This window comes from Salvelinus alpinus, chromosome 4 (assembly GCF_045679555.1).
Source record: "Salvelinus alpinus chromosome 4, SLU_Salpinus.1, whole genome shotgun sequence".
NCBI classification, from domain to species: Eukaryota; Metazoa; Chordata; class Actinopteri; order Salmoniformes; family Salmonidae; genus Salvelinus; species Salvelinus alpinus.
In genome coordinates this window covers 24,347,574-24,375,016 of record NC_092089.1, presented here as the reverse complement: position 1 = coordinate 24,375,016, position 27,443 = coordinate 24,347,574, and the positions used below count along the sequence as shown (strand labels likewise).

Here is a 27,443-nt window from a genome sequence, read left to right as displayed (position 1 = left end):
ATTCATAAACACAGGAAAGTACTGTCACAGCTTTGTCTGTCATTCGTAAACACAGGAAAGTACTGTCACAGCTTTGTCTGTCATTCGTACACACAGGAAAGTACTGTCACAGCTTTGTCTGTCATTCGTAAACACAGGAAAGTACTGTCACAGCTTTGTCTGTCATTCGTAAACACAGGAAAGTACTGTCACAGCTTTGTCTGTCATTCGTAAACACAGGAAAGTACTGTCACAGCTTTGTCTGTCATTCGTAAACACAGGAAAGCACTGTCACAGCTTTGTCTGTCATTCGTAAACACAGGAAAGTACTGTCACAGCTTTGTCTGTCATTCGTAAACACAGGAAAGCACTGTCACAGATTTGTCTGTCATTCGTAAACACAGGAAAGCACTGTCACAGCTTTGTCTGTCATTCGTAAACACAGGAAAGCACTGTCACAGCTTTGTCTGTCATTCGTAAACACAGGAAAGCACTGTCACAGCTTTGTCTGTCATTCGTAAACACAGGAAAGCACTGTCACAGCTTTGGCTGTCATTGTTAAACACAGGAAAGCACTGTCACAGCTTAGGCTGTCATTCGTAAACACAGGAAAGCACTGTCACAGCTTTGTCTGTCATTCGTAAACACAGGAAAGCACTGTCACAGCTTTGGCTGTCATTCGTAAACACAGGAAAGCACTGTCACAGCTTTGTCTGTCATTCGTAAACACAGGAAAGCACTGTCACAGCTTAGGCTGTCATTCGTAAACACAGGAAAGTACTGTCACAGCTTTGGCTGTCATTCGTAAACACAGGAAAGCACTGTCACAGCTTTGGCTGTCATTCGTAAACACAGGAAAGCACTGTCACAGCTTTGTCTGTCATTCGTAAACACAGGAAAGTACTGATACAGCTTTGGCTGTCATTCGTAAACACAGGAAAGCACTGTCACAGCTTTGTCTGTCATTCGTAAACACAGGAAAGCACTGTCACAGCTTAGGCTGTCATTCGTAAACACAGGAAAGCACTGTCACAGCTTTGTCTGTCATTCGTAAACACAGGAAAGTACTGTCACAGCTTAGGCTGTCATTCGTAAACACAGGAAAGCACTGTCACAGCTTTGGCTGTCATTCGTAAACACAGGAAAGCACTGTCACAGCTTTGGCTGTCATTCGTAAACACAGGAAAGCACTGTCACAGCTTTGTCTGTCATTCGTAAACACAGGAAAGTACTGTCACAGCTTTGTATGTCATTCGTAAACACAGGAAAGCGCTGTCATTCGTAAACACAGGAAAGCACTGTCTCAACTTTGGCTGTCATTCGTAAACACAGAAAAGCACTGTCACAGCTTAGGCTGTCATTCGTAAACACAGGAAAGCACTGTCACAGCTTTGTCTGTCATTCGTAAACACAGGAAAGCACTGTCACAGCTTAGGCTGTCATTCGTAAACACAGGAAAGCACTGTCACAGCTTAGGCTGTCATTCGTAAACACAGGAAAGCACTGTCACAGCTTTGGCTGTCATTCATAAGCACAGGAAAGCACTGTCACAGCTTTGGCTTTTTGTCATCATTTTATTTAATCCGTTATTTTCTCCTATTTGACAAGATGGCCGACTGAGCCAAGACAAAATATATCCCAGTGTTTGTGATCCTCCATGAATCACTATTGAGCTTGTGACAAGTGTTAACAATGAAACAGACATGTTAGACGTAGTGTGAGGAGTTCAGTGTTCTGTCTACTAAAGCATAGAGGTTCCAGTTCAGTTCTGTTGTCCACGTCATCCTCCATATGTCCTCTGGGGGGAGCAGTTTCTGAAGTGTGCCTCCTGATTCTTCTTCAGATGAAATCTGGGACTGTAGGAATTCACAGTTAGTCAGCCGACACAAATCGGTGCAGCATAAAATAAAATAACTCTTCAAAGATTCCAAGTCTATAAAAAGGAGTGGTGTGTTGGGGAGTGAGGGTCAGAGTGGTCGCTAGTCTGCCTGGTGATGCCCCTGGAGTCCAGTCCATATGACGGTCCTGTAGAAGCAGTGCCCCGTTCAAATTCCTTCACAGTGCAATCTTCCTCATTCCTCCCTTCCTTGAAGTAATCACTGATTAGACATGACAGAACAGGTGAACAAACCCAAGGACGCCCCCACACGGCTTCCATCTGTCCAGACAGTCATTCAGCCAGAAGCTTTGAGTTGAGTCAGTTCATCCACACCCTCCTCCCCCAGCGCTAGTGAGGTGGCGGCCGGGCCTGGCCCAACATCCTGAGCCGGCTCTGGTCGATGACGTCTAGAAGGTTCTTGGCGTCTACGGCCAGGGCGTGGGCGGCCGTCAGCATCTGTTTCTTGTAGTCCTGCTGCAGGCTGGTCATGACGTACTGCTGGGCCAGCTTCATCTTGTTGATCAGCTCCGCCAGGTCAGAGTTCAACAGCTTCTGGGCCATCTCCACCTTTAAGATAAGATAGTACTTGATTAAAACATAAATGTTCCATATATTATTATTATTATAATATATTGAGAGATAAAATAGAAATAGGTTCAGTGAATGAACAGGGTGCATATATTCCAGTATTATGTAACTAATTAAAACAAAATGACCTGTATAAGAGAAGGCAGAGGGGACTAACATAGTACTGGATCAGAAATGGCCCATGCCTGGTTAACGTACCTCTCTGTGTGTGCTAGCTGGAAGTAACGTGATTGTTTCATCCACTGTGGCCAGGAGTGTTCTTAGTGCCAGACCCACATCCTGAAACACAAATATTCTCATATGAACCAATCCGAGAAATCTGCTCTGTCCCGTGTAGCTTAGTTGGTAGAACATGGCGCTCGCAACGCCAGGGTTGTGGGTTCAATTCCCACAGAGGACCAGTATGAAAATGTATGCACTCACTACCGTAAATCTCTCTGAATAAGAGCATCTACTAAATGACTCACTACTGTAAGTCTCTCTGGATAAGAGCATCTACTAAATGACTCACTACTGTAAGTCTCTCTGAATAAGAGCGTCTGATAAATGACTCACTACTGTAAGTCTCTGGATAAGAGTGTCTGCGAAATGACTCACTACTGTAAGTCTCTCTGGATAAGAGCGTCTGCTAAATGACTCACTACTGTAAGTCTCTCTGAATAAGAGCGTCTGATAAATGACTCACTACTGTAAGTCTCTCTGGATAAGAGCATCTACTAAATGACTCACTACTGTAAGTCTCTCTGGATAAGAGCATCTACTAAATGACTCACTACTGTAAGTCTCTCTGGATAAGAGCGTCTGATAAATGACTCACTACTGTAAGTCTCTCTGGATAAGAGCGTCTGATAAATGACTCACTACTGTAAGTCTCTCTGGATAAGAGCGTCTACTAAATGACTCACTACTGTAAGTCTCTCTGGATAAGAGCGTCTGCTAAATGACTCACTACTGTAAGTCTCTCTGGATAAGAGCGTCTGATAAATGACTCACTACTGTAAGTCTCTCTGGATAAGAGCGTCTACTAAATGACTCACTACTGTAAGTCTCTCTGGATAAGAGTGTCTACTAAATGACTCACTACTGTAAGTCTCTCTGGATAAGAGCGTCTACTAAATGACTCACTACTGTAAATCTCTCTGGATAAGAGCGTCTACTAAATGACTCACTACTGTAAGTCTCTCTGGATAAGAGCATCTACTAAATGACTCACTACTGTAAGTCTCTCTGGATAAGAGAGTCTGATAAATGACTCACTACTGTAAGTCTCTCTGGATAAGAGCGTCTGATAAATGACTCACTACTGTAAGTCTCTCTGGATAAGAGCGTCTGATAAATGACTCACTACTGTAAGTCTCTCTGGATAAGTGCGTCTGATAAATGACTCACTACTGTAAGTCTCTCTGGATAAGAGCGTCTGATAAATGACTCACTACTGTAAGTCTCTCTGGATAAGAGTGTCTGCTAAATGACTCACTACTGTAAGTCTCTCTGAATAAGAGCGTCTGATAAATGACTCACTACTGTAAGTCTCTCTGAATAAGAGCGTCTGCTAAATGACTCACTACTGTAAGTCTCTCTGGATAAGAGCGTCTGCTAAATGACTCACTACTGTAAGTCTCTCTGGATAAGAGCGTCTGATAAATGACTCACTACTGTAAGTCTCTCTGGATAAGAGCGTCTGATAAATGACTCACTACTGTAAGTCTCTCTGGATAAGAGCGTCTGCTAAAGGTAAAAAAGGTCAAATGGATAAAACATTTCCAAAAAGAAGGAAACGTAAGCGTTTTGCTACAATGAACCCTGATGATTGAATGTGGAGATAATGAACACTGTGTCTCTCCTACCTTGACCATTGGCACGTATTCCTCGGGAGGAGCAGGCTGAATTTTACTGGACATCTCTATGACAGCCTTCACCAGGCCTGTGACATTCTCATAGACCTTGTCATTAGAGCGGTCCAGGTTAGCAGTGGGGGGTGGGCTGATCTCCTGAGGCTGGAGCTGAATGAAGGACAAAAATACACTGTGAGCAGAGATGGAGAAATAACAGAGAGGAACAGATGATTCATATAATGTTCAACCTTGCATTTCTTAACTCTCACCAATAGATGGCAGTATATATCACCAGTCAGTCAACACCACAGTCATTCATGGTAGTAAATCACAATGACAAAAACCCAAGGAATTTGAAATGTTTGTAGAGACTGTCACCAGCGGCTAAATCAAGTCAAACATATCCTTGAAATTGTACATTGGGTCTAAAGAGGGTTAGAGGTTATGTTAGGAAGATGTCAGCATCTGGAATAAACAATACATTCTATAATGGAGTTATTTGGAATTCAGCATTATTCCTAAATCATGTCAAAAGTGCACAGATCCCATTTAGGAAGAAGTCAGTGTGTTATGTTTAGGATTCAAAGGGTTGTTTGAAACAATGTCGTAGACAAACACATTATTATGGACACAAACACAGATCTGAACATACACTACATGTCCCACAATAAGACCACTACATGGCCCACTATAAGACCTCTACATGGCCCACTATAAGACCACTACATGGCACGCTATAAGACCACTACATGGCCCGCTATAAGACAACTACATGGCCCGCTATAAGACCTCTACATGGCCCACTATAAGACCTCTACATGGCCCACTATAAGACCTCTACATGGCCCACTATAAGACCTCTACATGGCCCGCTATAAGACCACTACATGGCCCGCTATAAGACCTCTACATGGCCCGCTATAAGACCACTACATGGCCCACTATAAGACCTCTACATGGCCCACTATAAGACCGCTACATGGCCCACTATAAGACCGCTACATGGCCCACTATAAGACCACTACATGGCCTGCTATAAGACCTCTACATGTCCCACTATAAGACCTCTACATGGCCTGCTATAAGACCTCTACATGGCCCACTATAAGACCTCTACATGGCCCACTATAAGACCTCTACATGGCCCACTATAAGACCTCTACATGGCCTGCTGAGACCTCTACATGGCCCGCTATAAGACCTCTACATGGCCCACTATAAGACCTCTACATGGCCCACTATAAGACCTCTACATGGCCCACTATAAGACCTCTACATGGCCCACTATAAGACCACTACATGGCCCACTATAAGACCTCTACATGGCCCACTATAAGACCTCTACATGGCCCACTATAAGACCTCTACATGGCCCACTATAAGACCTCTACATGGCCCACTATAAGACCTCTACATGGCCCACTATAAGACCTCTACATGGCCCACTATAAGACCTCTACATGGCCCACTATAAGACCTCTACATGGCACACTATAAGACCTCTACATGGCCCACTTTAAGACCTCTACATGGCCCACTATAAGACCCACTTTATCGATGGTAAAGAGGTGTTGTGTCAGTACGGTGAAATGCATTAGGATGAGAAGGCTAAAGTGGTTCAGTGAACAGACAACAGAACCCTGGTTGAGTCCCAAATGGCACCCTATTTCTTATATACTATACTTCTGACCAGGGCCCTCTGGTCTAAAGTAGTACACTATATAGGGAATGGGGTGCCATTTGTAAAGCGCCCCAAATCAGATGATGCATTAAAAGTTCACTGTTACCAGAGATACAGATGGACTCCATTGTCCCACCCCACTACACAACCCAACCCATAGCCTGCTTTTTCAGCATCAAATAACAACTGATTGACAATTCTGTGAGAAATTAGGTCTAAAGAGACACACACACACACACACACACACACACACACACACACACACACACACACACACACACACACACACACACACACACACACACACACACACACACACACACACACACACACACACACACACACACACACACACACACACACACACACACACACACACACACACACACATATGAGCGTATGAACGTACACACACACATTCACAGTGTTCTCTTACCCGCCAGGGCTAAGTTCAACAACAGTAAGGCAGAGGCAAGAGGGACAGAAGAGGGAGAAAATATTAATGCAACAAGCATTAACAATACACGCAATAACACCAGAGAGCAAAGTTTCATCCAAATAAATAAGGTTATGGAGAGGTTGGTTGAGTAAATACTGAAATATCTACAGAGGTGGTGACTCAAATGTTGTGGTCATGAAACTTTGTCTGTGTTTATACAGGCAGCCCAATTCTGAAAATGTACCTAATTATTGGCAAAGGATCTGATCTGATTGGTCAAAAGACCAATTACTGGCAAAATATCAGAATTGTGCTGCCTGCGTAAATGTAGCCTTTGTGTTTTATTTGACATGTTTTTATCTTTTGCATGAATCCCACTAATTCCCTCATCAGAACAGGGAACAGGTTGCCATGGTAGTACAGTACTGAGTACATTGTAGTACAGTGTCACAAATGACATCCTGTTTCCTATATAGTGCAAAACGTTTTACCACTAGGGCCTATGGGGCTCTGGTCAAAAGCAGTGTACTATATAGGGAATAGGAAGCCATTTGTGATGCATGATATCATAGCCCAGTCTGACCATCTCAGTTCCAGTCATGATGGGCTGATAAAGACCCTCAGTGTTTACATGTTGCTTCTTTCTCAGGAAGAAGGAACCACATTAGAGTATTCCTCTTGTTAAATCATTTCCATGCTGATGGTAAGAAGGCAGTGTAATGGAAAGAGTGTGTTCCTTCCCAGGGTGCATTGCAGGCCTGACTGCCTGGTCGATCATGTGGTATTTATGAGCGTGTTTGGGGAAGGAGGAGAGAGGGGGTGAACTACAGCTGGGACTGCTTTAGCTGAGGCTTAAGGTGCACCCCAAAAGGCACACTATTCCCTATTTAGTGCACTGCTTTTGACCAGGGCTCATAGGACTCTGGTCAAAAGTACTGTAGTGCACTACAGTGAGGGAAAAAAGTATTTGATCCCCTGCTGATTTTGTACGTTTGCCCACTGACAAAGAAATGATCAGTCTATAATTTTAATGGTAGGTTTATTTGAACAGTGAGAGACAGAATATCAACAAAAAAATCCAGAAAAACGCATGTCAAAAATGTTATGAATTGATTTGCATTTTAATGAGGGAAATAAGTATTTGACCCCTCTGCAAAACATGACTTAGTACTTGGTGGCAAAACCCTTGTTGGCAATCACAGAGGTCAGACGTTTCTTGTAGTTGGCCACCAGGTTTGCACACATCTCAGGAGGGATTTTGTCCCACTCCTCTTTGCAGATCTTCTTCAAGTCATTAAGGTTTCGAGGCTGACGTTTGGCAACTCGAACCTTCAGCTCCCTCCACAGATTTTCTATGGGATTAAGGTCTGGAGACTGGCTAGGCCACTCCAGGACCTTAATGTACTTCTTCTTGAGCCACTCCTTTGTTGCCTTGGCCGTGTGTTTTGGGTCATTGTCATGCTGGAATACCCATCCACGACCCATTTTCAATACCCTGGCTGAGGGAAGGAGGTTTTCACCCAAGATTTGACGGTACATGGCCCCGTCCATCGTCCCTTTGATGCGGTGAAGTTGTCCTGTCCCTTTAGCAGAAAAACACCCCCAAAGCATAATGTTTCCACCTCCATGTTTGACGGTGGGGATGGTTTCTTGGTGTCATAGGCAGCATTCCTCCTCCTCCAAACACGGCAAGTTGGGTTGATGCCAAAGAACTCCATTTTGGTCTCATCTGACCACAACACGTTCACCCAGTTGTCCTCTGAATCATTCAGATGTTCATTGGCAAACTTCAGACGGGCATGTATATGTGCTTTCTTGAGCAGGGGGACCTTGCGGGCGCTGCAGGATTTCAGTCCTTCACGGCATAGTGTGTTACCAATTGTTTTCTTGATGACTATGGTCCCAGCTGCCTTGAGATCATTGACAAGATCCTCCTGTGTAGTTCTGGGCTGATTCCTCACCGTTCTCATGATCATTGCAACTCCACGAGGTGAGATCTTGCATGGAGCCTCAGGCTGAGGGAGATTGACAGTTCTTTTGTGTTTCTTCCATTTGCGAATAATCACAGAAACTGTTGTCACCTTCTCACCAAGCTGCTTGGCGATGGTCTTGTAGCCCATTCCAGCCTTGTGTAGGTCTACAATCTTGTCCCTGACATCCTTGGAGAGCTCTTTGGTCTTGGCCATGGTGGAGAGTTTGGAATCTGATTGATTGATTGCTTCTGTGGACAGGTATCTTTTATACAGGTAAGAAACTGAGAATAGGAGCACTCCCTTTAAGAGTGTGCTCCTAATCTCCGTTCGTTACCTGTATGAAAGACACCTGGGAGCCAGAAATCTTTTTGATTGAGAAGGGGTCAAATACTTATTTCCCTCATTAAAATGCAAATCAATTTATAACATTTTTGACATGCATTTTTCTGGATATTTTTGTTGTTATTCTGTCTCTCACTGTTCAAATAAACCTACCATTAAAATTATAGACTGATAATTTCTTTGTCAGTGGGCAAACGTACAAAATCAGCAGGGGATCAAATACTTTTTTCCCTCACTGTATATAGGGAATAGTGTGCCATTAGTGACGCAGCCTAATGACACCAAGGCAGTGGTAGCAGAGCAGAGCTAACAGTTTGTATAACTTAGGGAAGGTAACGCTCCTGGATGTTCTGTGCTGACACAGAGAAACTCAAACGGACTGTTGCCATAGTAACCATCAGTGGGGAAAATAGTGACATCTCCGGTCTTTTGGGTGTCATAAAGAAAGGGGAAGTCTGTGTATTTGAAATACAGTGGTAGTCGTTGTGATCTGGACAACATGGTAAAGTCATGTAGGAATGTTCTAACAGGAATAGGGACAGTTAGTCATGTTTTAGATGCATAGTCATGAACTTCTCAGCTTAAAGTTAGAATCCTTAATTGCAACATCCATTTTTGCACGTATAAATTAATTAAACAATGAATGTACAAAACATTAAGGACACTTGCTCTTTCCATGACATAGACGGACCAGGTGAATACAGGTGAAAGCTATGCTCCCTTATTGATGTCACTTGTTAAATCCACTTCATCAGTGTAGATGAAGGGGAGGACACAGGTTAAAGACAGATTTTTAAGACTTGAGACAATTGAGACATGGATATGGCCCACTATAAGACCTCTACATGGCCCGCTATAAGACCTCTACATGGCCCACTATAAGACCACTACATGGCCCACTATAAGACCTCTACATGGCCCACTATTTGCCAGCAGCATACCACCCTGCATACCACTGCTGGCTTGCTTCTGAAGCTAAGCAGGGTTGGTCCTGGTCAGTCCCTGGATGGGAGACCAGGTGCTGCTGGAAGTGGTGTTGGAGGGCCAGTAGGAGGCACTCTTTCCTCTGGTCTAAACAAAGAGCCCAATGCCCCAGGGCAGTGATTGGGGACACTGCTCTGTGTAGGGTGCCGTCTTTTGGATGGGACGTTAAATGGGTGTCCTGACTCTCTGAGGTCATTAAAGATCCCATGGCACTTATCGTAAGAGTAGGGGTGTTAACCCCGGTGTCCTGGCTAAATTCCCAATCTGGCCCTCAACCATCACGGTCACCTAATAATCCCCAGTTTACAATTGGCTCATTCATCCCCCTCCTCTCCCCTGTAACTATTCCCCAGGTCGTTGCTGCAAATGAGAACGTTTTCTCAGTCAACTTACCTGGTAAAATAACGGAAAAATAAAAAATAAATAAGACCTCTACATGGCCCACTATAAGACCTCTACATGGCCCACTATAAGACCTCTACATGGCCCGCTATAAGACCACTACATGGCCCACTATAAGACCACTACATGGCCCCCTATAAGACCACTACATGGCCCGCTATAAGACCACTACATGGCCCACTATAAGACCTCTACATGGCCCACTATAAGACCACTACATGGCCCACTATAAGACCACTACATGGCCCACTATAAGACCTCTACATGGCCCGCTATAAGACCACTACATGGCCCGCTATAAGACCTCTACATGGCCCGCTATAAGACCTCTACATGGCCCGCTATAAGACCACTACATGGCCCGCTATAAGACCTCTACATGGCCCGCTATAAGACCACTATAAGACCTCTACATGGCCCACTATAAGACCTCTACATGGCCCACTATAAGACCTCTACATGGCCCACTATAAGACCTCTACATGGCCCACTATAAGACCACTACATGGCCCACTATAAGACCACTACATGGCCCACTATAAGACCTCTACATGGCCCACTATAAGACCACTACATGGCCCACTATAAGACCACTACATGGCCCACTATAAGACCTCTACATGGCCCACTATAAGACCTCTACATGGCCCACTATAAGACCTCTACATGGCCCACTATAAGACCACTACATGGCCCACTATAAGACCACTACATGGCCCACTACATGGCCCACTATAAGACCTCTACATGGCCCACTATAAGACCTCTACATGGCCCACTATAAGACCTCTACATGGCCCACTATAAGACCTCTACATGGCCCGCTATAAGACCACTACATGGCCCACTATAAGACCTCTACATGGCCCGCTATAAGACCTCTACATGGCCCACTATAAGACCTCTACATGGCCCACTATAAGACCACTACATGGCCCACTATAAGACCTCTACATGGCCCGCTATAAGACCTCTACATGGCCCACTATAAGACCTCTATATGGCCCACTATAAGACCTCTACATGGCCCGCTATAAGACCACTACATGGCCCGCTATAAGACCTCTACATGGCCTGCTATAAGACCTCTACATGGCCCACTATAAGAGTGCACCGGTTTGTGTCAAGAACTGCAACACTGTTGAGTTTTTCACACTCAACAGTTTCCTGTGTGTATTAAGAATGGTCCACCACTCAAAGGACATCCAGCCAACTTGACAACTGAGGGAAGCATTGGAGTCAACATGGTCCAGCATCCCTGTGGAACGCTTTGGACACCTTGTAGAGTCCATGACCCTACGAACTGAGGCAAAGGGAAGGGGGTGCAACTCAATATTAGGAAGGTGTCCTTAATGTTTTGTCCACTCAGTGTATATACCCATTGATATTTGAAGAATATAACTTGTAAATGCCTCAGGAGCTTAGTTCAACTGTCGTACCTCATCAGAACCCAACAACTTGTTTTACTCTGATGTTTGTGAACCACTTTGTTCTCATTTCAATGAAGGATTCTAACTTTTAAATGATGGATGAACACTTTGTTTAGGAGTGCACATGCAAAAGTAAAATACCAACACAATAACTACAAATAAATTGAAACAACTTTGAGACGTGTAAATCTGTGGGCTTAAATTGAGCGATGAAGCCAAATGACTGGATTGTTGTAGAAGGCGTGTAAAGTTTGATTGGTAGATATGGTAGAATAAAGATGTGAGCATCAGTTTACCTTCACTCCCTCATTGTAGCTGTCCACGGGGTTCAGGCTGGCCAGACTGCCCAGGTGACTGGGGGCTCCGGGACGGGGGGGTTTCTTTGGTGGAGCTGCATGTTCTGTTGAGGCAAAGGACCCATCAGATACGTACAATAGAATCAACAGATACTTAAACTACAACATATAGTACAATATATGCATGTTATGTGGAGGCGAAGGACCCATAATCAGTTACATAAGGAATAAAACCAACGCATGACTATATGGAAGATGCACAGGAATTGTAGCATTTCTTATCAAACTCTCACAGATTCAACGATATTCCTATCAAATATCTACTATTATGGCAACATAAACTAACACAGGCCTAGCAGAAATAGCCATATTGTCAGCCTGTCAACATAGTTTAGCAGTTAAAATGGTTGAGGAATGTGCTAGAACAGTTGAGGGAGTCAGAGTTAGAGTCAAAGTCAGTCAGAGCCAGTCAGAGTCAGAGTTAGAGCCAGTCAGAGTTAGAGCCAGTCAGAGTCAGAGCCAGTCAGAGTCAGCGCCAGTCAGAGTCAGCGCCAGTCAGAGTCAGCGCCAGTCAGAGTCAGCGCCAGTCAGAGTCAGAGCCAGTCAGAGTCAGAGCCAGTCAGAGTCAGAGCCAGTCAGAGCCAGTCAGAGCCAGTCAGAGTTAGAGCCAGTCAGAGTCAGAGTCAGTCAGAGTCAGAGCCAGTCAGAGTTAGAGCCAGTCAGAGTTAGAGCCAGTCAGAGTCAGAGCCAGTCAGAGCCAGTCAGAGTTAGAGCCAGTCAGAGTTAGAGTCAGTCAGAGTTAGAGCCAGTCAGAGTCAGAGCCAGTCAGAGCCAGTCAGAGTCAGAGCCAGTCAGAGTTAGAGCCAGTTAGAGTTAGTCAGTCAGAGTTAGAGCCAGTTAGAGTTAGTCAGTCAGAGTCAGCGCCAGTCAGAGTCAGCGCCAGTCAGAGTTAGAGCCAGTCAGAGTCAGTCAGAGTCAGTCAGAGTTAGAGCCAGTCAGAGTCAGCGCCAGTCAGAGTCAGCGCCAGTCAGAGTCAGTCAGAGTTAGAGCCAGTCAGAGTTAGAGCCAGTCAGAGTTAGAGCCAGTCAGAGTTAGAGCCAGTCAGAGTTAGAGCCAGTCAGAGTTAGAGCCAGTCAGAGTTAGAGCCAGTCAGAGTCAGAGCCAGTCAGAGTCAGAGCCAGTCAGAGTCGGTGTCAGAGTCAGAGCCAGTCAGAGTCGGTCGGAGTTAGAGCCGGAGTTAGAGCCGGTGTCGGAGTCAGAGCCAGTCAGAGTTAGAGCCAGTCAGAGTCAGAGCCAGTCAGAGTCAGAGCCCGTCAGAGTCAGAGCCAGTCAGAGCCAGTCAGAGTCAGAGCCAGAGCCAGTCAGAGTCAGAGCCAGTCAGAGTCAGAGCCAGTCAGAGTTAGAGCCACTCAGAGTTAGAGCCAGTCAGAGTCAGAGCCAGTCAGAGTCAGAGCCAGTCAGAGTTAGAGCCACTCAGAGTTAGAGCCAGTCAGAGCCCGTCAGAGTTAGAGCCAGTCAGAGTCAGAGCCAGTCAGAGCCCGTCAGAGTTAGAGTCAGAGAACATTGACAACAATAGGTGTAAGGTAAACCTGTAATTACATTGGCTGACACATTACCTGGTTTGCCTATGGGTTGGTATATGTGCTGGTTTCCTGTCTGCACAAACAAACACAAACAAGCAGTTGAAATAAACCAGCAGGATTCATTCCACATTTCCAACAGTGTTTTTCCACAACATCCCAGTGAGCAGTCTCTCTGGTGTCATCTGTGTTGTGGTCTCTCCACCAACACTCAAAATACTCCTGCTGCTTGGATACACAGACCTAACCGGACCACAGCCAACCACCAGTTTACATGGCGTTCCACAGTAAAAACACATCTCTGCTTTACTGTGATAGCCCTAAAACAAACTGTAGAACAGACCATATGCAGTATTCCCTGTTTAAATGTAAGTCAATAAAACACTTGCTGATTGAAGTTTACAGAATAACCTAGAGGTTATTGAGAGTTGTATTCAATATTTTTGTGCATCAACTCAACATGCTAAATGGCTATCCATCACTCCTTGGCTTCATCCTCTGCCTGGCTATAATTATTATCAGGGAGACAGATTCTGACAGTTATCTCGCCATGAAGCAAGATTTTGGTTTTGCAAATTGCCCAGTAAAATAGAGTGGATTGCATGAGAGCTGCTGCATTAATGTGGCCGGTGTTTTAAACTAAGAGTGGGTTTGGTTTGGGGCTATACTCTTCTAATGGTCCATGCAGCTCAGAACACAGCTGTCCATACAGCTCAATGTAATGACACTGAGCAATGACAGGGAACAAATGAAATAGTTCTACATTCTATGTCCTAATAGCTCTATGTTCTATGTTCTAATAGTTCTACATTCTAATAGTTCTACATGCTATGTCCTAACAGCACATCTGTGTTTGGGGAGTTTCTCCCATTTTTCTCTGCAGATCCTCTCAAGCTCTGTCAGGTTGGATGGGGAGCGTTGCTGCACAGCTATTTTCAGGTCTCTCCAGAGATGTTAGATCGGGTTCAAGTCTGGGCTCTGGCTGGGCAACTCAAGGACATTCAGAGGATGCCACTTTTGAGTTGTCTTGGCTGTGTACTTAGGGTAGTTGTCCTGTTGGAAGGTGAACCTTCACCCCAGTCTGAGGACCTGAGCGCTCTGGAGTAGGTTTTCATCAAGGATCTCTCTGTACTTTGCTCCGTTCATCTTTCCCTTGATCCTGACTAGTCTCCCAGTCCCTGCCGCTGAAATACATCCCCACAGCATGATGACCAAGTTCAATCTTGGTTTCATCAGTCCAGAGAATTTTGTTTCTCATGGTCTGAGATTCCTTTAAGTATCTTTTGGCAAACTCCAAGCAGGCTGTCATGTGCCTTTTACTGAGGAGTGGCTTCCATCTGGCCACTCTACAATAAAGGCTTGATTGGTGGAGTGCTGCAGAGATGGTTGTCCTTCTGGAAGGTTCTCCCATTTTCACACAGGAACTCTGGAACTCTGTCAGAGTGACCATCAGGATCTTGGTCACCTCCCTGACCAAAGCCCTTCTTCACCGATTGCTCAGTTTGGCTGGGCGGCCAGCTCTAGGAAGAGTCTTGGTGGTTTCAAACTTAATTTAAGAATCATGGAGGCCACTGTGTTCTTGGGGCCCTTCAATGCTGCAGATATTATTTGGTACCCTTCCCCAGATCTGTGCCTTGACACAATTCTGTCTCGGAGCTCTTCGGACAATTCCTTCGACCTCATGGCTTGGTTTTTGCTCTGACATGCACTGTCAACTGTGGGACCTTATATAGACAGGTGTGTGCCTTTCCAAATCATGTCCAATCAATTGAATTTACCACAGCTGGACAACAATCAAGTTGTAGAAACATCTCCAAGGATGATCAATGGAAACAGGACGCACCTGAGCTCAATTTTGAGTTTCATAGCTAAGGGTCTGAATACTTATGTAAATAAGGTATTTCAGTTTTCTATTTTTAATACATTTGAAAAAATTTCAAATAACCTGTTTACGCTTTGTCATTATGGGGTATTGGGTGTAGATTGATGGGAATTTTGTATTTATTTAATACATTTTGGAATAAGGTTGTAACGTAACAAAATGTGGAAAAAGAGAAGGGGTCCGAATACTTTCCGAATGCACTGTATCTATTATGCATTTATATGTTGAAGCTCTCTGAGCCAAAGTCGTGTTTTAAAAACTGATAGCATCTATCTGTCAGGGGGCCTGTTGCTATTTTACCACAAAACCATTCAGTAAGGAAAACATTTATGCCTGCTAATATACTGCACTACAGCGTAAATACAGAAATACTGGTTTGATTGACTTGAGGCTCTAGAGTTACTACACCGGCTGTCTGGGAGTGTTCTCTCCCACTGTACGACTGACTTACTGTAATACTCACTGACTCACTGTATAACTCATACACAACCCCAGGCTAGGAGTGGTACAACAAGCACAGACAACAGAGAGACATTGACGGGAACCCCCCTCCCCCTCCAGACAAAATCTCTTTAACATCTTTTGAGTGAAAGCCCAAGGTATTTTGCATATTTGTGAGAGAGGTAAAGAGAAAATGAGATAGCGTTGACTGTTATTCCATCCAGGGAAACCAAGTAAAAAGAGGAGACTTACTGGGCCTTGGAGGATGCAGTCATCCCGGTCAATGCTGCCTCTGGAATTCCTTGAATCCGGCTTCTGGTTGTGACCGAGAGAGACACAGCAGGTTAAATGAAGGATCGAACGAACAAACAAACAAATGCTCAGACTGATTTCAATGTGGAAAACAATCATTATTTCTCTATATCACAGTGATAATGGACATTACTTTGCTATAACTGTGGTATGACATCTGATGCACTGATATTCAAATCAGTCAGATCAAATCTAAATGAATATACAATATCATGACAAATACAAATCACTGCTACGTAAACACAGGACAAAATGGTAACAAGAGACATTCTCCGCTTGATCCTTGGAGTCGTCATTATTATGTGTGTGTGTGTTGTATTGTAATATAGGGTTTCAGCTAATGTAAGCTAGCTAAGCTTTGACGTGACTTTCTGTTGCGGAGGTAAATGCGCTGCTCATCCAACTTGCAGAAAGCTTAGCTAGCCCCAACAACTGCGCATGCGTAAAACCCTTACATTGCTCGATACCGTTTTCCATAAGCAAAGTGACATTAGATTGCAGCTAATACCACATCTTCTGAGCGACTTTATCTAATGCGATGTAACGCGCCTAAAGTCGTTTTAAATAGTTTTCCAGTGCACTTGTCGCTGTTATTTCTTGATGAGCATCAATTGTAGTATGTTAATATTTTTTTCTAGTATGTTCATATTTTTTCTAGTATGCTAATATATTTTAACATCTACATTAGTAGGCACATTCAATTATTTATCTTTCTAGCACTTCAACACAGAAGAAACAGTTGTACACAGCTTAGAATCCTGCAGCGCAGCAAATGTACTCCTGCTGCTGCTCTGCCCGTTAACTTATTAAAACTTCAGTCTCATGCCAGCTGCCTGCCAAACTATTTACATTCCTCTCTCCTTCCCTCCCTCCTTCCCTAATGCTGTACCAGTTTTCCGAGGCAGGACTTGAAAACCTGCATCCTTTGGACTGCTGTTCTCTGCTGGGTGTTTCAGTGCCTGGGAGGAGAGCATGGAGCGAGCTGCTAGGAATTCCATCAACAGGATGAGAGAGGTTCCCCAGTTTTACTCCTGTTTACACGGCTTGGCTCACTGACTGACTGACTGACTGACTGGCTCGCTGACTTACTGACTGACTGGCTCGCTGACTGACTCACACAAAGTGAACATGCTGCCAGATAGTGGTATTTCTCTGTTGGCCTGCCTCTCTCTCTTCCTCCCTCTTTGTCTCTCTCTCTCTATCTCTCCACCTCTCGCTCTCTCACCCTGTCTCTTTCTCCCTCCCTATCTCTCTCCCTCCCCTGGTCCTCTCCTTCCTTTCTTCTAGTAGTCCCTCCCCTTGTATGAAATAAGAGTCTACGGGTCTAAACTACATACAACCTACTCAGCTTTCCAGCAAAGATCATTTGGCTTTCACCAACTCTGGGTCAAAATAAGTTTACCATACTTGACGGCGCATGGAGGGACAAACCTATCATTAGCTAGGAATTTGCCTTAGCCACACCTGGGCGCACGCACGCTTTTTGTTTCCCCCTTTCTTCTCTGAAACCGCCTTTGTCCGTTGAAAGTAAAAAATTATCCAAGAAGTGAACTGAGGCGCTCTGGGACACATCTCAGAGATAATGATACGGTACTACTAAAATAACTGAGGGGTATGAAGCCAGTGCAAAACATAATGTACGACATCTGTGCACAATTAACACAGGGCTTTCCAAGGAATGATGATGTACCTTTGTGTCAGACATTACAGTTGTAAGTAAACACCCTGAAAACAGAACATGAAGGTGCAAGTCTGTTATCTCCTGGATCACCATCAGAAGGGTTACAGGAGGCAGGTCTGTTATCTCCTGCATCACCATCAGAGGGGTTACAGGAGGCAGGTATGTACAACCATTATGTGTGTGTGTGGGATGTGTATGTATATATAGTGTGTGTGTGTGCTTGTATATGTGTGTGGTATGTGTGTATGTATATATATAGTGTGTGTGTGTGGTATGTGTGTATGTATATATATATAGTGTGTCTGTGTGTGGGGTATGTGTGTATGTATATATAGTGTGTGTTTTATTACCAGGAAGCGTTCCTCCTGCTCCAGCCACCGCTGGTCCTCCTCCATCTGCTGCTGTTGCATCATCAACTGTTCCTCCATCAGGAGGGGGGGCAGAACCTGACCCATCACCTGCATGTCCAGAGACGCCCTGTCCTGAGACAGACCGACACAGAGAGAGAGAAAGAGAGAGAGAGAAAGAGAGATATAGAGAAAGAGCAAAAGAGAGAGAAAGAGAGAAAGAGAAAAAGAGAGATTGAGAGAGAGAGAGAGAATCAGTGCATTGTCCCTCACCAACCTCAATCGCTACTACAGTACCATCTTGTTATTGGGAGCACCAGGTGTACAACACTGATCCATCCCCAGATCCTTACCTCCATGTTGGGGGACCACATGGGGAGGTCCTGCTGCCGGTGGTGGTTCCAGGTGTCATGGGGATCGTGGGATGCCTGGGGAGGGTACATCCCACTGGTCATGGAGGGCATGCCGTGGGGGCCTGGGTATCCTGCCATCTGGGAAGGACAGGGGCCTTTGAATTAGTAATGTATCTACTTAGATCAGGAACCCCCAATATCCCAACTACCAAAACAGAATCCCATGACATCTAGGGAAAGGCCTGTTATAACTACTGTATAAACACAGGGTACTGTCTCATGTCTCTCTGTCAGTGTGTTGTAGTAGCTAGGCTACCTGCTAGTGGTTATGCTGTTATAACTACTTTATAACACAATGTACCAGCTCTCCTTGCTCTACCTGCTAGTGGTTATGCTGTTATAACTACTTTATAACACAATGTACCAGCTCTCCTTGCTCTACCTGCTAGTGGTTATGATGTTATAACTACTTTATAACACAATGTACCAGCTCTCCTTGCTCTACCTGCTAGTGGTTATGCTGTTATAACACATTTAAAATTTACATTTGAGTCATTTAGCAGACACTCTTGTCCAGAGCGATTTACAGGAGCAATTAGGGTTAAGTGCCTTGCTCAACGGTACATCGACAGATTTACCTAGTCGGCTCGGGGATTCAAACCAGTAACATTTCGGTTACTGGTCCAACGCTCTTAACTGCTAGGCTACCTGCCCCCCCGTATACCAGCTCTCCTTGCTCTACCTGGTAGTGGGTGGGCTGCCCCAGGTGCTGTGGGCTGGGGTAGAACCCCTCACTGGAGCGTGGGCTTGGGTACCCTGGTCTGCTGGGCTATAGAGAGACAGACAGAGAGCTCTGTTAAATACATGCTGCTGCTTCATCTCCATAGCTAGGTCTGGGTTAGATAGAGCTAGGCACACACACACACTGACTGGCACACACACACACTGACTGACACACACACACACACTGACTGGCACACACACACAGACACACTGACTGGCACACACACACACACACACACTGACTGGCACACACACACACACACACATACACTGACTGGCACGCACACACACACACACACACACACATTGACTGGCACACAAACTACAGATGCAATGTGTGTGGACAGAGTTCGAGCTGTTCAAAAGGGAAACAAAGAAAGGCTATGAAACAAGCAGGCGGTTAGTTCAACATCCACAAAAAAGTTACATGAGAGTTCTGGTGTTGGACTTAGTAGAGTTGCTGGTTATTTTTGGTGCGGGGGAGGGGGGAATGAGGGTAGAATAATCATCTCCAATTCAGGGTGACTTGTTGATAGGCAGGCAGGCAACAATCTCCTCCTCCACTGAGCATTGCACTCAGACTTTCCTTATATTTAATCATAACGAGACATCTACCTTACAGACCTTTTCACAGTAAGCTTCTCGAGGCCAAACCTCCCGATTAGCAAAAGACAGTGAACAAAACAGAACAGGCTGTAAGTTACAACATGTGACAACACTGTGGAAACATGAAATGATGTGCAAGAGACAGAGTTCAGATGCTCATTTAGAACACGTACAATAGAAACATCATAAAACAGGAAATCCAAGATTCTACACAACGTTGGGATGGCTAAGATGACGACAACGGAAGCATCAACCAACCGTGTTGAAAAAGGACCAATGAGAGCAGCATGTTTTCATGGTAGAATAACAGTAGATTGCATCATCCAGAGATCTGGAGGGAGGAGACGTCACCCTGCTGTACAGTACTGCATAATGCATCCCAAATGGAACCCTGTTCCCTAACATAGTGCCCTTCTTTCCTCCAGAGGCCTATGGGCCCAGGTCAAAAGTAGTGCACTACATAGGGGAAAAGGGTGCCATTTGGGACAAGGATAACACAAGCATCCTACACAGGCTCTGAAAGTGACTGACAACCTGAGGACATTTCAATAGCATTTCCCCCTCAAGGCCAAGGCACATTGTGTTAGCATGTGTTAAGACAACATGCCGCTTTCCAAACAGCTTAGTGTCACAATATTCAACAAAGAAAATCACTAAATCTACGTTGGGCCAAAACATTATTTAATTCTAAATGTAATTTAATGTTACTCTAGTTTGTTTGCCATCATACTCAGTGTAAGTATTTAGGCGACAGCTTTTAACAAATCCACAATAATCATCTAACTAGATTTAAAGCCATTTTGTGTCTCTTGTCAAAGTGAAAGCACTATAATGGATCACTGTTGCATCCTAACAGGAGCCCTATGAGAAACAGCCAGTGATTTCTCTACATAAGTTGACACTGAAATCCCTGGATTGGAACTGAACAGTGTCCAGCCCTGCTGTGTGTCTTTCAGAGAGACACCACTAGAGTGGCGTATGTCAAAACCTTTACAGCTCTGATCTATTTAATGCTGTGGCCCTCTGTCCTGTCCTGTTCCACCGGCCTGTATGGATCTGTGGACTGCATGGGTCAGCTGCTGCTTTTGGGGTGGCTGTAGCATGTCAGTGTGGAGGTGGGGGTAGAGGATCTGACCACCACAGGGGGCATGGAGGGTCTCCTCAGGGCTGCACGGTGGGGGGTGGGAAGGACAGTTGGGGGTAGCACAGGGAGGGCTGAGGGCCAAAGCATTGAGGTATAGGCGCCGACAGACATTCCAGACTAAAGCTTTGCTGCAAGGACGGCCGACAGGGGGGGGGGACAGGACAGGACAGGACAGGACAGACAGACAGACAGACAGACAGACAGACAGACAGACAGACAGACAGACAGACAGACAGACAGACAGACAGACGGAGGGACCAGACATACAAACAGACAGACGGAGTTACCAGACAGACAGACAGACGGAGGTACCAGACAGACAGACAGACAGACGGAGGTACCAGACAGACAGACGGAGGTACCAGACAGACAGACGGAGGTACCAGTCAGACAGACGGAGGTACCAGTCAGACAGACGGAGGTACCAGTCAGACAGACGGAGGTACCAGTCAGACAGACGGAGGTACCAGTCAGACAGACGGAGGTACCAGACAGACAGACGGACCAGAAAGACGGAGGGACCAGACATACAGACAGACAGACAGATGGAGGGACCAGACAGACAGACAGACAGATGGAGGGACCAGACAGACAGAGAGACGGAGGGACCAGACAGACAGGCAGAGGGACCAGACAGACATACAGACAGATGGAGGGACCAGACAGACAGACAGACGGAGGGACCAGACAGACAGACAGACAGGACAGAGAAGACTGAGGGACCAGACAGACAGAGAGACGGAGGGAGACAAGGGAACAGAGACACTGAGACACAGGGAGATGTGGTCAGACACACAGACAGACAAGCACATTGAGACATGATGGAACATTGCTGAAGACAAAGCCAGCTGGGTGATAAGCTGTAAGCAGAGAGCTGGTAGAGGAACTAATGGGGAAGGAGAGCAGGGAAGTCAGCTTGGGAGGAGAGCAGGGTAGTCAGTGGGGCGGAGAGCTAGGTAGTCAGTGTGGGAGGAGAGCAGGGTAGTCAGTGGGGGAGAACAGCAAGGTAGTCAGTAAGGGGGGGACAGGGTAGTCACATAAAATAGTCCCTTGATTAAAGATTCCCTTGATAAAAAAGTATCTTGATAAAATAGTCCCTTGATTAAAGATTCCCTTGATAAAAAAGTATCTTGATAAAATAGTCTCTTGATAAAATAGTTCCCATCAATAGTCATCACACAGTATTAGAAGAGAAATGGTGGTTATAAACTCAGCAAAAAAAGAAACGTCCCTTTGTCAGGACCCTGTCTTTCAAAGATAGTTCATAAAAATCCAAATAACTTCACAGATCTTCATTGTAAAGGGTTTAAACACTGTTTCCCATGCTTGTTCAATGAACCATAAACAATTAATGAACATGCACCTGTGGAACGGTCGTTAAGACACTAACAGCTTACAGACGGTAGGCAATTAAGGTCACAGTTATGAAAACTTAGGACACTAAAGAGGCCTTTCTACCGACTCTGAAAAACACCAAAAGAAAGATGCCCAGGTTCCCTGCTCATCTGCATGAATGTGCCTTAGGCATGCTGCAAGGAGGCATGAGGACTGCAGATGTGGCCAGGGCAATAAATTGCAGTGTCCGTACTGAGACGCCTAAGACAGCGCTACAGGGAGACAGGACGGACAGCTGATCGTCCTCGCAGTGACAGACCACGTGTACCAACATCTGCACATTATCGGTACATTCGAACATCACACCTGCAGGACAGGTACAGGATGGCAACAACAACTGCTCAATTTATACCAGGAATGCACAATCCCTCCATCAGTGCTCAGACTGTCCGCAATAGGCTGAGAGAGGCTGGACTGAGGGCTTATAGGCCTGTTGTAAGGTAGGTCCACACCAGACATCACCGGCAACAACGTTGCCTATGGGCACAAACCCACCGTCGCTGGACCAGACAGAACTGGCAAAAAGTGCTCTTCATCTGACGAGTCGCGGTTTTGTCTCACCAGGGGTGATGGTTGGATTCTCATTTATCGTCGAAGGAATGAGCGTTACACCAAGGCCTGTACTCTGGAGCGGGATCGATTTGGAGGTGGAGGGTCCGTAATGGTCTGGGGCGGTGTGTCACAGCATCATAAGACTGAGCTTGTTGTCATTGCAGGCAATCTCAACGCTGTGCTTTACAGGGAAGACATCCTCCTCCCTCATGCGGTACCCTTCCTGCAGGCTCATCCTGACATGACCCTCCAGCATGACAATGCCACCAGCCATACTACTCGTTCTGTGCGTGATTTCCTGCAAGACAGGAATGTCAGTGTTCTGCCATGGCCAGCGAAGAGCCCGGATCTCAATCCCATTGAGCACGTCTGGGACCTGTTGGATCAGAGGGTGAGGGCTAGGGCTATTCCCCCCAGAATTGTCCGGGAACTTGCCTTGGTGGAAGAGTGGGGTAACATCTCACAGCAAGAACTGGCAAATCTGGTGCAGTCCATGAGGAGGAGATCCACTGCAGTACTTAATGCAGCTGGTGGCCACACCAGATACTGACTGTTACTTTTGATTTTGACCCCTTCTTTGTTCAGGAACACATTTCTGTTAGTCACATGTCTGTGGAACTTGTTCAGTTTATGTCTCAGTTGTTGAATCTTGCTTTGTTCATACAAATATTTACAGATGTTAAGTTTGCTGAAAATAAACGCAGTTGACAGTGAGAAGACGTTTCTTTTTTTGCTGAGTTGATATGGTGGCTGTACACAGAGCTGTTCAGTCCCAGCAGCCAGCAGTGTTTGCCCATGGTGGAGACTAGTTCCTGAGAATAGGACCATGGGTTAACAATAGATAAGGCTTTAGATAATGCGAACAGCTGCAGCAGAGAGAAAACTGGGAACAGAAATGACATTAGTATATCAGATAGAAAATGAAAGCTCTCTAAATAACATTGGAGGATGGAAGAGGTGAAGCTACGAAGAACGTTTCCCTCAGAATAATGTCTAACGGACAGACAGTCTGACCAACAGAACTGAAATTGTGGCTCCAAGCATGTAGACCCCACCTGACTCTATGTGTAATTCCTGAGGGAGTCACTGACTAAAGCCTCAAGCTTGACTGTACTGTTGTATTTGTGTACAGTGTTTACAGATGTCACACCATGAAAACTCCTCTTGTAATGGGAGCAGCCAACTGATAGACTGACTGCCAAGATAGGTGTTGATTTTGACGTCTGTGACCTCCTCGTGGCCAAGGCATAAAGTCGCTGTGTGTGTGTGTGTCTATTAATGTGCTTCTGTGTGTGTGTGTCTAAACGTGTGCGTGTGACTCTCTATCTGTGTGTGTGTGTGTGTGTGTGTGTGTGTGTGTGTGTGTGTGTGTGTGTGTGTGTGTGTGTGTGTGTGTGTGTGTGTGTGTGTGTGTGTGTGTGTGTGTGTGTGTGCGCGTGTGTGTGTGTGTGTAAGCTCTTACTTTAGGCGGCGCCTCGTCGGACCCCCCTGAGTCCCAGGACACAGAGACCTGACGTCTCATCTCCATACGTGTCCTCTCCTTCTGCTGCAGCTTCTCCTCCTCCAATATCTGACTGCACAGAGACAGAACAAACCACTGTGACTGTGTGTGTGTGTGTGTGTGTGTGTCCGTGATACTATCAGACTTCAGGAGTGTCCAGCCAGGAGCATAACTATAGTTTAGTTCAGCATCTCCTAAAAAGACCTAAACCTGTGGTGCTGTGGCTTTGAGAGGGGAGGAGAGATACGCTGGATAAACTCTGTACAGGTTATTGTACTGTACTGTTCCTGTACATGGTGACAGGTTTCTCCACTACAATTCAGGGATGGATATTGTTGCAGCGTAACTACAGCCACAAGGTCCATGTCCTTCACTGTTAAGTCCTGCTGCGTTCTCAGATGGTTTTGTTGACAGAGCTGTTAGCTGACAGGGTGGGTTTCACACAGCTGAGTACTACAACAACCTTCCCTTGTAACCAGCTACATCCTCTTGTCCTGAGCTACAGTACATAGGATGCATACCAAATGGATCCCTATTTCCTATATAGTGCACTACTTTTGACCAGAGCTCTATGGGCCGTGTTTAAAGTAGTGCACTATAAAGGGAATAGGGAGCCATTTGAGAGTCAGACAATGTGGTACACACACAGGACCTTAAGGAATACAGAGTAGGGAAAGCAGACAGCGGTCCCACTCCACCCAGCCTGGATCTGCTACAGTGATTTTATGCCTCTGGTCCATAGCACATGGAAACCCATTGGACATGCACAAAAAGAGGGGAAACCGCTCAAACACATGAAACAGCTTCCCTCCCCTCAGAGCCTGCAATAGCCATTAGAGGAATAAGCCATTTATAGAATCACACAATGAGAGGAGATGTGGGTCTACTCTACTGTACTGTTCTGTACTGTTCTGACAATACCTTTCAGCCAGCATTAACTTAGACCCAAGTCTGAACAGAATGCAGGCAATTCACTGAGCCAAACATTCTTCTGGATGCTGAGAACTCTGGAGTGTCTCCTCCCAACTAAACAAAGAACAGTTACATGAAGTGGAGGGTCTTCCAGCCTAAATACAGGCAATAAACTGTGTCCCATGAACCCCACAGTCTCTCTCTTCTCTCTCTGTCTCTCTCTGTCCCTCACGCTCCCTCTCTCGCGCTCCATCTCTCCCTTTCTGTCTCTCTCTTTCTCTCTCTTTCTCTCTGGGAGGGAGGACTATTTGTGGAAACAGCATTAGTCCTGGCTGCCATGCTGCCTTTGTATCTCTGTTCTTTACTGCCCAGATCAGTCACTCAATATAGTCGCTGCTGTCCTTGTCTGTTCCTAAGGCTAGAACGGAGATGGGGAAAAAATCATTTTCCCATAATGCCCCTTCATCCTGGAACATGCTTCAGAAGATTTTAAAGTTAGGGGAGTTAGTGTCTTTGCCTGTTTTTAAGACTCTGATCGACAACACTGTTTGTGATAACTGCAGGTGTTTCTAATCTTCAGTTGTATCTTTAACTTGTGACACTTTGTCTTTTGTGTGTATTCTGTATTTTTCTGTAATATTTTATGGACATGCTGCTATTTCCCTGTTTTGCCTTCTTGCCAGGTCGCCCTCACTAAAGGGGTTTTTAACTTCAATGGGTTTAACCTGGTTAAATAAAGGTTAAATAAATAAAAAATGTGTGATAGCAGCAGTAAATCAGACAAGAACAACAACATGGGGACCACCTGTCCTGGTCATTCTCCAGAACACACAACACAAACCTGACCCGTCTGTTAACAAGTTACAGGCTATTAGCACCGTTGCCTCTAATAACAAAAGTGTTTGCAGTGTTGCTGACAAAACATTATATAAAGTATTACTTTCTGTTGACTAGCTAATAGCTACTACCTTTAAAAAGAAAATCAAACAGTCTGACAGTAATTCAACAGCATTACAATGGAAGCACACTGAACGCCATGCTAAATGACTCTCCAAACATATTCACTACTCACCAGCGTCACTTTGCTAGAGTTCCATATCATCAATGCTCAGAATAAGTCTGGAAAACTGTATTGTGAGGGACCTGAATCAAAACCATTCCTTCACAGCCAACTACATCACTCCACATTTGCTCAAGGCAGACCTCAATAGGACATATTCAGTCAACTGAGTCACGGAGAGAAGGAGATAAGGAAGGAAAAGCCCTGACTGTTACCTTACAACAGTGGGAGTTGAGCTGCCTCGTGTGCTGCTAGAGGAACAGGAGAACATATCCACTTAGATAATCCATTAGGGGAGAGACGTCCAGTACGCATGACACAAGTGTCCCAGAGACCAGACAGACAACCAGGCAGAGAGTCCCAGAGACCAGACAGACAACTAGGCAGAGAGTCCCAGAGACCAGGCAGACAACCAGGCAGAGAGTCCTAGAGACCAGACAGACAACCAGGCAGAGAGTCCCAGAGACCAGACAGACAACCAGGCAGAGAGTCCTAGAGACCAGACAGACAACCAGGCAGAGTCCCAGAGACCAGACAGACAACCGGGCAGAGTCCCAGAGACTAGACAGACAACCAGGCAGAGAGTCCCAGAGACCAGACAGACAACTAGGCAGAGAGTCCCAGAGACCAGGCAGACAACCAGGCAGAGAGTCCTAGAGACCAGACAGACAACCAGGCAGAGAGTCCCAGAGACCAGACAGACAACCAGGCAGAGAGTCCTAGAGACCAGACAGACAACCAGGCAGAGTCCCAGAGACCAGACAGACAACCGGGCAGAGTCCCAGAGACTAGACAGACAACCAGGCAGAGAGTCCCAGAGACCAGACAGACAACTAGGCAGAGAGTCCCAGAGACCAGGCAGACAACCAGGCAGAGTCCCAGAGACCAGGCAGACAACCAGGCAGAGTCCCAGAGACCAGACAGACAACCAGGCAGAGAGTCCCAGAGACCAGACAGACAACCAGGCAGAGAGTCCCAGAGACCAGACAGATAACCAGGCAGAGAGCCCCAGAGACTAGACAGACAACCAGGAAGAGAGTCCCAGAGACCAGACAGACAACCAGGC

The 27,443-nt window shown here is 45.6% G+C and overlaps 1 protein-coding gene across 6 annotated transcripts in view; it reads right to left on the bottom strand.

The window, feature by feature from the left end:
• Window positions 1-1,533: 1,533 nt before the first annotated feature.
• Window positions 1,534-27,443, bottom strand: part of LOC139573090 (focal adhesion kinase 1-like) — a 152,995-nt gene continuing 127,085 nt past the window's right edge. For 4 of the 6 annotated variants that reach the window (XM_071396148.1, XM_071396144.1, XM_071396143.1 and 1 more), the window contains 11 exons: window positions 24,367-24,478; window positions 19,823-19,861; window positions 19,167-19,253; window positions 18,425-18,562; window positions 18,075-18,206; window positions 15,984-16,046; window positions 13,445-13,484; window positions 11,829-11,932; window positions 4,294-4,449; window positions 2,645-2,725; window positions 1,534-2,425 (listed from right to left, as the gene is read on the bottom strand). In XM_071396148.1, the coding sequence (XP_071252249.1) occupies window positions 2,207-2,425; window positions 2,645-2,725; window positions 4,294-4,449; window positions 11,829-11,932; window positions 13,445-13,484; window positions 15,984-16,046; window positions 18,075-18,206; window positions 18,425-18,562; window positions 19,167-19,253; window positions 19,823-19,861; window positions 24,367-24,478 (1,171 nt within the window). In that variant the 3' untranslated portion in view covers window positions 1,534-2,206. The remainder of the gene's footprint in view (window positions 2,426-2,644; window positions 2,726-4,293; window positions 4,450-11,828; window positions 11,933-13,444; window positions 13,485-15,983; window positions 16,047-18,074; window positions 18,207-18,424; window positions 18,563-19,166; window positions 19,254-19,822; window positions 19,862-24,366; window positions 24,479-27,443) is intronic. The other 2 variants (XM_071396146.1, XM_071396147.1) reach the window with 1 other exon arrangement.